The sequence below is a fragment of the Pocillopora damicornis genome, chromosome 10 (genome assembly GCF_964200805.1).
Source record: "Pocillopora damicornis chromosome 10, jaPocDami1.2, whole genome shotgun sequence".
Lineage (NCBI taxonomy): Eukaryota > Metazoa > Cnidaria > Anthozoa > Scleractinia > Pocilloporidae > Pocillopora > Pocillopora damicornis.
The window spans coordinates 12356296-12366295 of NC_142679.1; the positions used below are offsets into that span (position 1 = coordinate 12356296).

Genomic DNA, 10000 nt, shown 5'->3' on the forward strand with positions numbered 1-10000 from the left:
TAGTATATTATATGGGTTACCTAAGTACCAACTATCGAAATTACAACGCATACAGAATATGGCAGCCAGGCTTATAACGGACACAATGAAATTCGATCATATATAATCAAATAAGGGAAGAATTAAAGCATTATGAACAAGTGTTGCTGCCTCTTTTGTGACGAATCTTCTAATACGGCCCAGAATACTAACTCTTGACACCACCTTCTTACACACATAGTCCGCAAGAGCTCCCAAGTCATAAAATTGTCGAACACCACGCCTAGGTATTTAAAAGAAGTATCGCAAGATATGGACTTTCCGAGAAGATTAAGATTTAAGATACAATCGCGCCCTTTATGCCTTCGAGATGTAAATAGTACGCACTTAGTTTTTGAAACATTGAGAATAAGACTGTTGTCTTCTAGCCATTCAGATAGACACTGAAGATCTTGGTTAATGTAAAAAGTTAAATTGTCTACTCTTGGGCCAGCAAGATATAAAACTGTGTTGTCAGCGTACATATTTACAGAACAGTGTTTGACACAACGTGGTAGATCATTAATGTAGACAATGAGTAACAGGGGTCCGAGGATAGACCCTTGCGGCAATTCAGAAGTTATGGCAAGCTCTTCAGGTGATTGAGAATCAATGAGCACAAACTTCTTTCTTCCTGTGAAGTAGTTCTTAAACCATGGAAGGCTTTCGTCACATATACCATAATACTCCAATTTTCTAAGCAAAATGTCATGGTCAACTGTGTCGAAAGCCTTTGCCAGGTCAATAAACACAGAACCAGTGACTAAGCCCTTATTCATATTCATGTGAATCTCGTCGGCGAAATAAGTTACAGCCGTCTCAGTTGAGTGCATTCTTCTAAAACCGGAACGTCCCTATTAAATGTCCCCCGGGAGGTTTAGAGTCATCTAAAGAGTACAACAATTTTAAAAACTTTTACTCTATCATGCTAATGGGGATGGTTGATGCCAAGTACAGGTTTATGTGGGCAAGTTGTAGGTATCCTGGCAATTCACATGACTCAATCATCATCGTGCAATCAACTACGTTATGGAAAGAAATAGCACAGGGTAAAATTCTTCCAGGGATTGCTAAAAATGTTGGCGGGGTTGATGTACCTCCTTTAATAGTTGGTGACTCAGCTTTTTCCTTTCAGACCTGGCTGATGAAACCATATACCAATGTGGTCCTCACTGAAAAACAGAAATACTTTAACTAACGCCTAAGTAGAGCAAGGATGGTGAATGAGGGGGCACACGGTCAGCTCAAGGAGCGATTGCAAGTTCTATTTCGAAAGAATGATTGTAGTCAGAAGAATGTGCGAAATGTAACAATGGCTTGTATTGTACTACACAACGTATGCATAAATCATGGAGACTAACTGTTAGGAAAAACGGATTTAACAATAGAGCATTTTACAGTTCCAGACGCCATATTGGATTAGTAACCGCGCACACATGATAACGAGGCTGGGGTTGACCCGGCGGTTCTTTTAAACAGCTGATCTGCTAGCATTTCGCGTCCTAATGCACATTTTAATGCGAGTTCTCCCTTCAAAATGGTTCTTAAATACAACGATATATAAATCTCGTCTTTAGATGACATGAAGAAACTCAAAGCAAAGAGATCTCAGGGAAATTTTTAAGGTCTAATTCAGAATCGACAGGCGGAATGAGAGCGTAGTGATGAAAATTTATGCGTTGCTGATGCGACATGTCTTTCCATCGAGTGGTGGAGAAAACCAAGAACTTCTTACTGATGTTCAGGACCTAGAACATAAGCAGAGCGACTTTAAATACGAAGCAACTATGGTAAGGATTTCAGCCCTTGGATGGTCGAGCGATCTCCGTAACTTAACCAAGATGAATTTCATTCAGCTCTACGATTACCTCATTGTTTCCACACGAAAGTATCGCCACATCGTGTTGAAAGGAACGCATTACAAATAGTTGAAATCTTATCAGTGCTTCTTTGAAGGAAACGTGAAAAAACTGCAGAGTAAAGTCTTTGAAAACAAAACATATGTTAAGGCAAATGTTCTCCCCTCTATGAAGAAAATGCCTTACAGAGCTATTCTCGAGTTCTCACCCACCTACGATGTGCTACGCGCAGCGTGTACGTGCCCTGCTGGCCTCGGTCTCCGAGGAAAAGGAAAATACAACCACATCGGAGGAGTGCTGTTTGCTATCGAGGATTTTATAAGAAGAGGGGTACAAAATAACTCAGAGCCATTAACCTGCACATCGCAGCTCTCAGTGTGGGTGATACTGCGCAATCAAAGTGTAGCAGCGAAGCCAATCGACAAAGTATTAATCAGAAAGATTCGATTCGGTAAGAAGAACATACGAACCCAGCCAAAAATAATAAAGTTTGATCCTAGGGCCCCAGACATGAGAACACGTGATGAGACTAGCTTCAAAAAAACTCTGCGAGAACCTCCAAAACTGCTTGCCCTCAAGTTCCTTCTTTCTCTTCCATGGTATCAAATCTAAATGCAGAGGCATCACCTTTCAATCAGCCTCAAACAATGGACAGATCGATCCACAGGAAGTACCCTTTACTGACAATTATGACATTGCAACGCACAGGTTTAAAAGTATTGTAGACGAATATGTTGCAAATTTAACAGCCACCAGTGAAGAGATTATTGAAACTGAAAGGATCACAAGGGGTCAGAAGAAAAACCCCTTGTAGATTGAAAAACGAAAATCGCTTCTAACACCTTCAAATTTCGGTAAGGCCGCCAAAACCAAAGTTGAACCTAAAAAAAAACTTAAGGCAATGCTCTATTCGAATTTTACCACTGAAGCTGTTCAGTGTAGTATAGAAAACGAGGCAAAGGCTATAGCCCTCTATGTCAAGGAGATGGAGCAGTAAGGAATCACTGTTAAAGTGGATGAAGTTGGACTTTTGTAGTCTAAAGATAAGCCCTTTTTAGCAGCAAGCCTGGATGATAACAATCCTAACTACCCAGGAAAAATGGGGGATAGAAATTAAATCACCATTAAGCAAAGTGGGCACGAGAGTGGAAGATGCATGCAAAAGTAAAACCTTCTTTCTTTTTTTTCAAAAGGGCTCTCTATCCTGAAATGCTAACCAAAAGGGTTGAAAGAGGCAAACTTTTGTACTTCCATGGTGGGTGGCAGCCATATGGGCAATATTCATGTTCAGCAAATGGACTGAAGTTAAGATTTAGCAGGGCCTATTAAAACCTTTGAATTCTGAAACTCCCATAAGTGATCAAAAGAGAATTTCTCGTTAAAATATCAATACAATATCAAACAGAAAAGGAAAACTTAAAATAGGGAATTACTAGTTGATTCAAAACCAAATTCTCCAAACTTGTATCATAAGAAATGTATAGCAGACAATGGGAAGAGTAACTAAAGGGATCCTGCGAGTGAAAAGGTTAAATTATATAACGTCCTTGTAACCTTTTTTGTCTGTGGCTTGGAGTATTTCAATTAAACTACTGTTGATAAGTTGACTTTAATAATAGAGGGAGAAAGTTTGTCAATGAGGCACAGACTTTGACAATCTGTGAGGCATATGAGCTCAAAGTGTTTGGAAGTGTTCCATCCAGTATATGGTAGGTCTTTATCCTCCCAATTGCTCGTTCGACATGTATGCGCAAAGAGGCTATGCTCATAGTTTCCTGAGTTTCTACCCCAGTCATCTGATCCCTTCCAGCCAAGAAAGGAGGCATGTTTACTATTACTCCATTTGACACAATATCTGAAATATCAAAGCCCCTGTCAACCATGACATTGTCACCAGGCTCTAATAGATTGAGAACACCACTTCCTCGTGTGATTTGCTTGTCTGAAACTCGTCCCCCCCACAAGTCTGAAATAAAGGACACCTGAGCATTTGGAGTAACACCCACCAATACTTTCCATGTGTTATGGTGTTTGTAATCTGACCAAGTTTCAGATTGTGCCAGCATTGCAGATGGTCGTTGTATAAATACTTCACTGCAATCCAAAATAATTCTTGTGGTAGGATATTCAAAAAACTCTTGAGGCATGTTTTTTCTGACTAATTCTTGTAATGAGAAGGGAAAGAGTCCAGGAAGTTCCATGGAAAGAAAATTTACCCATGTAATGCAAATACGTGAAACAAGACTTGTGCTTATTCCAAACCTGTCAGGAAGATCATGTACAAACAATTCTGCCTTCAGTCGCAATAGGACAAGAACAAACTCTTCGAGGTAGGTGAGTGTACGTCAAGGTCCTGGTTTAATTTTGTTCTTATCCATCTGATAGGGCTGACTTTCCTTCAAGAGTTTTTCTCCTTTCCAGTACTGCATTTTACTGACTTTGGGTTCAATATAATTATAAAAGCTCATCAAAGCCTCATAATTGGGAAAGCCAGTGTAAAAAAGCATTGCTGCACTGTCGCCTTTAATTTTGTTCAGAGAAAACTGGCGTGCAAGCAAAGCTTCCTTTTCCTTCTCCAACTGCAATACCTTTTCCTCCAGTGTGGACACTTGCTTTTCTAGCATTTCAACTCTGCTGAGTAAATTTAGCACTGTAGCTGCAGGATCGACGGGCAGGTCTGGCATACTCACATTTATAGCAGCATCTGGTGAAGCTGAAATAGTATCATTTAAAGCACTTTCTCCAGTTTCAACACAAAATTCATCTTCCTCTTCAACAGTTTTTAAACTTCTAGACGTTAAAGAAGTGAAAAGCCTTCTTCTTTGGAGGGGCTTCCTCTTCGGAGTTTCCACCGTCCATGTAAACTGGGATGGTTCAGAACCTGAAAATACATGAAACAATAACATTCAGGTTCATTTAGGTTAATAAATTTGGGTCCAAGACAAAATAAAGAGGCATGCATCGTCTTGTAATCTTGGTGGCCTTTATTCGTATATTTCATTGAGGATCAACTTCAGAATACCCCGCAACTGACTCGCCCTCTTTAAACCTACAGGTCCGCGGACCCGAAGAGAATGAATAAGTATTAAACTAAGTGCTACAGTGGTCCGCAGTGTTTTACTAAAGTGCTACCGCGGTCCGAAGTCCCGTAGTGGATGAATAAGTTATGGGGTAAGTGTATAATTTAAGTGCTACCGCGGTCCGCAGTCCCGCAGTGGATGAATAAGTTACGGGGTAAGTGTATAATATAAGTGAACAAAACAAAAGCGATATTTAATGCAATAAACTTGTTTTAATAGTACAAAAAAGATTGACATAACATGTTTGTGGAATTGTGATTCATCGCTCATTTAGTACAAGCTATTTGTAAAACTATAGTTTCTTTACTATGAGTTAAAATGTTACAACGTTTCCTTATAATACTAATGGTGTTCTACCGGAATTAATTGATGAACAATGTAAAGAAAATGAATGAAAGTTATATGTCCATGTTCGTTTTCGTAATGAAACGGAGTTGTTACTGCTACAGTTAATTTGTTATGTAATTGTTCGTTTGCAGATAATCTCTCATTGGTGCCGTAATGTCATTATGCAATGGCTTTGCAAATGCCGTGTCGAATTCGGTTGAATTGACATTGGTACTGTTCGGCCAAGGATTTGGCTTGCTCTTTATAAATACCTTGCAGGTGCTTCTTGCGCGCGGAACGCGGAACTCAACAATTCTTCCAAAACCATCCTGCATCAAAGACTCCGTGGCGGCATTGAATTCATCTTCGGCAATTTCTCGGGCTGATCTTTCTCCATGTTTAAAGGAGCGATATGACACCACTGGACCTTGGGAGATTAAAACGTTGTCACGGACCATTTGTGTAGTGGGTTGTTCGATGGTTTTGTCACATGCTGAGTTGGTGACTTCTTTAAGAAACTGAAAAAAAAAAAATGAAACTTGGAGAAAGCATGGGGGTGGACTGGGACAGTTTCTGTTGCGAAGTATGCGAAATAACACTTCTTGAAAATAGCGAAAAACTAGGCGGAAAAGGAAAGGTTGTTCAGATAAACGAAAGTAAATTTGGCAAAAGAAAGTACCACAGAGGACATCACGTTGAAGGGCAGTGGGTGTTTGGAGGTATAGAGGAGGAAAGCAGGAAATGTTTTCTGGTGGCAGTCGAGAAGCGAGACGAAGACATACTGTTGCCCATTATTCAAGACTGGATTGAACCGGGAACAATTATAGTGTCGGACTGCTGGAAAGCGTACTCCAAAACTCGAGGCGCATGGCTATGAACACCAAACAGTGAACCACTGTAGAATTCGTGAACAAAGACGGTGATCATACCAATAAAAATTGAAGGACACTGGAGGCATGCAAAGTCGAATCTGCCTAAGTTTGGTGTTCGAAAGCACCTTTTCTCCACGTATTTGGCGGAATTCATTTGGCGATACATGCATCGCGATGAAGATTTGTTTAAGGTTTTTTTGAACGATGTAAAGAAAGTGTATGCCATCAATAGAAGAGAACATTAATTCTTTTAAGTGTATTAGACAATATTCGAAAATGTGTAGAACATTATCTCCTTAAAGCGTAATAGACAATTTTCGACAAAGTTTTGAAGCGTTAATCGTGCCTCGATGAGCTTCGTTATTATTCTTGCACCGGTTTCTGTTACAAAGTGTGGTTGAAGTTAAATTAGATGATGTAAATAAAGCCAAGAAGTTGTATAAATTTGTTGTTGTGAAATTTATGATGTTAATAAGGCAAAAAAGTTGTAATATATTATTTTTCAAAGCGTTTGAAAAATTCGTACTGCGCAAAACGAGAAATATGCAGATGCTTGTTTCGGCTCATGGATAATAGAACAAGGTATATACATGTTTAACTTGCTTGTTTCGGTACATGGATAAAAGAACGAGGAATATTCAAGTGTAGCACGCTTTGCGTTGCGGCTCATGGATAATAGAAGAAGGTATATACATGTTTAACTTGCTTGTTTCGGCACATGGATAAAAGAACGAGGAATATTCATGTGTAGCACGCTTTGCGTTGCGTTCATTAGCGATCATTTCATTTGCTTTGGTATGTAAATTATGTTGACTACGGGACTGCGGTAGCACGGACCAACAAGGTGAACAAAGCAAAAAGCGGTATATTTCGTGAGGTTTATGTATATATATAGTATGTAAATTATTTCGACTGCGGGACTGCGGTAGCATGATTTGAAAGTCCATTTCAGTTGCGGGATATTCTGAAGTTTAGCCTTTCATTGAAATATAAGTTGAAATATAGCAACCAATAAACATAATATCCGATAAAAACAATGTGATGGTGAAATCGAAAGTAGGGTGATCAGCAAAAAATGTAGTGATAGAAGAATATAGTCTTTTGAAGACAAACCTGACACTAATTCCCAGCGGCCTGTTAAAGTTTTCCGTATGTCTTCTTTTCGAAAATGTTTTGAGCAAACCACCGTTGAATTTGTCACGAAAAAGCCATCTTTCCCATGCTGACGTTTGATGAGATTGTACCATCGGCGTCTTCTATTCGTATCCTTCGGAAACTTGAAAAAGTGCAAGCTCGAAGGCAAACCATTGGGACCATAAAATGTATTTGAACAACCAAAAGCGACACACTGCTTTCCTTTTTTTTTTAGAAGAAGAATTACCTTTGTCGAGATTTCGGCAAGGACCATTCATTTCCATAAAAATCGAACAATTTTACTACCCACGTGCGAATTTTCACCAAAATCGCTCACAGAGATTTAACACGAGTCAACCCCAGCCTCGTTGTCATGTGTGCGCGGTTACTAATCCAATATGGCGTTGGGAACTGTAAAAAGGTCTATTGATCCTGTTACTGGAGAGAGAAGAGACAGGGAATTTATAAGAAACCTGTTGCAAATGATTCGAAGTCCATCAGTTCGAGATTCATGTCACCAAGCCACTTTAATTCGTAACTGTCTATCTGATAAGTTTTGGAGAGAGAGAGAGAGAAGGGCATGGGGTCTGTTGAATAGTCCCGTCTTTGTCAAATTCACTTTGGAATTACTATAGTGAGATACGTTGGGCATGTTGTGTTGTCATACTAGTTTAGGAATTGGAGCTGAACTGGTGCATAATCAACAATGAAACATGATTTGTCTTGATATTTCACTTGTCATGATACCAGTTCATAATTACTCATTGCTAGCTGGTTTCATTTTTTGTCATGTCATAGTGTTGGCTCAAGTGTCTAAAAATTGTAGATTGGTGTAGAGTCATTTTCCTTATTCTTAATGTTTCCTTTTGTAACAGAGTCTATTGTCACATACATCATGACATTTTCAATTGCCTATAACAATGGCTGAGTTGCTTATTAAAAAAAGATAATGTTTTGTTTTCTTTACTACTAAATGTATTTGATGTTTGTTATGTTGTTGATGAAAAAATAAAAACCATTTTCCCTTTGAAATGAACTGGATGTAATTTGTCTGTTTATTCCTTCATAATGCACCATTTTGTCACAAAGAAACGCAATGGTACAATCATGAGATTGACTGTACTTTAAAATTTAAATATGAAAGTTCTAACCAAGAGAAGCAGCAAGTTTCAAAAATTAAAAAAAGTTATAAACTTGAACTGTGGTACTAGTTAAATGGAGTACAAACATTAACCATCCCTCACATTGATGATCATGGATAAAGTCAGGAAATATATAAGAAATATCAACATTAATGTCCACTCTGTAACATTTTTCTCCAACTGGTGATACCTTTTCCCTTCACTCTCTGAGAACTGGCACTGTAGAAGTTCCTTGTAGAGTAAATCTTGAGTTGTATATGCAAATGGCTGGGGCTTCTTTGTGGGGAAATCATAGAGGATGAACCTGCACGATAACTAGATCCTGCAAATGGGCCAGGGCTTCTTTCTTGGAAAATCATAGAGGATGAACCTGCAGAATAACTAACTGTAGGCTGTCTTTGTGACATGAAGAGTTCCATTAACTTTAATTCATGCTCACGAGCTCGCTGATTTTCCTCTTTGAAAAAACATATTAGCTGTGTTGTTGGGTCATTATTAACAACTTTTTCAAAAAGCTCCACAGCAGTGGACAAAGCACTAGAAGAGTTCTGAGATTTGACTTTCTTTCTTCTACCCTTCCTTATAGGCACAAATTGTTTCTTGTCAGAGTCGTCACCTTGGTGAAAACCGTCACTTGATTGCTCATCAGTGGGGGCTCTGTTATCTGATGCTCTTTTCACTAGCTCCCCGTCAGACAACTGCAGTGACAAAGAAGACTCTACTGCCATGTCAGGGTTACATGAATCCCTTGTTTGGACCAGTGGAAATAGTTGATTAAACCAGGCTCCCAGGCGCTTTTCATCTTGAACCCTTTTTACGCCCGTCGAAGTCTTGACAGTCAATGCAATTTTTCAGCACTCAGATATGCATTTCTTGAACTTTTTCCTGAGCTGATCTACGCAGAACGGGAAGCTACCATCTTTATGTCTCTAGTCCAATTCTTTAAGCACATTAGCATGTATTTCTGCGTTCTTCGAATTTTTCGTGTTCGTGAAAATATATTGCTCTTCCCATACGCTTCTCCGTCCCTTTCGCTTCTTTTTCTTCGAGCTGCACACTTCACTCTGTTCACTAACTCCCGTGCCGGATTCGTTTGAATCAGTCTCTTTGTCGTTATCAGTAGAATAGGTGTCGAACGATGCAGGTGAATATCTCATTGAAAAAGTTCGAGAAACATCGGTGGAGCTATTGTCACCGTCGGATTCCTCTTCTCTCCACCTTTCGGGCAAATCGGGTAAATCTTTGCACCACGGCGCCGTTTTGTCTTTCTGTGTTTTATTAGTGCGCATGCGTAATAGTATGCAAATAATGCAACATACAATAAATTAATTTATGAATTGAGTTCGGCACGACAGCAGCACAACGTTTGAAACCAAGTCGTGTTACTGCCATGGGGCACAATAAGGCCTGCCGCGCTAAGTAGTCGCGCCGAACCTAATTCAGCCGTGCCGCGCTTAATGGTTTCAAACGGCGCGCTACTACCGTGCTTACATCGAAATGACTATTTCATTTGAGTTCGGCACGGCAGTAGCACGACGTTTGGAACAGGCCTTAGAACTGTGTCCAGT

The 10000-nt window shown here is 39.5% G+C and overlaps 2 protein-coding genes and 1 pseudogene across 2 annotated transcripts in view; 1 reads left to right on the forward strand and 2 right to left on the reverse strand.

Moving 5' to 3' along the window:
- LOC149038968 (uncharacterized) overlaps nt 1-1255 on the reverse strand; it is a 4397-nt gene extending 3142 nt beyond the window's left edge. The window contains exon 1 of the mRNA XM_089184290.1: nt 1116-1255. The gene's annotated coding sequence lies outside the window, so the exon portion shown is untranslated. The remainder of the gene's footprint in view (nt 1-1115) is intronic.
- Nucleotides 1256-1555: 300 nt separating this feature from the next.
- LOC149038970 (uncharacterized) lies at nt 1556-2691 on the forward strand (annotated as a pseudogene).
- Nucleotides 2692-3466: 775 nt separating this feature from the next.
- Nucleotides 3467-4802, reverse strand: LOC113669283 (uncharacterized). Its single transcript, XM_027185288.2, has one exon. The coding sequence runs from the start codon at nt 4076-4078 to the stop codon at nt 3467-3469; it is 612 nt and encodes a 203-aa protein (XP_027041089.2). The 5' UTR covers nt 4079-4802.
- Nucleotides 4803-10000: the final 5198 nt, after the last annotated feature.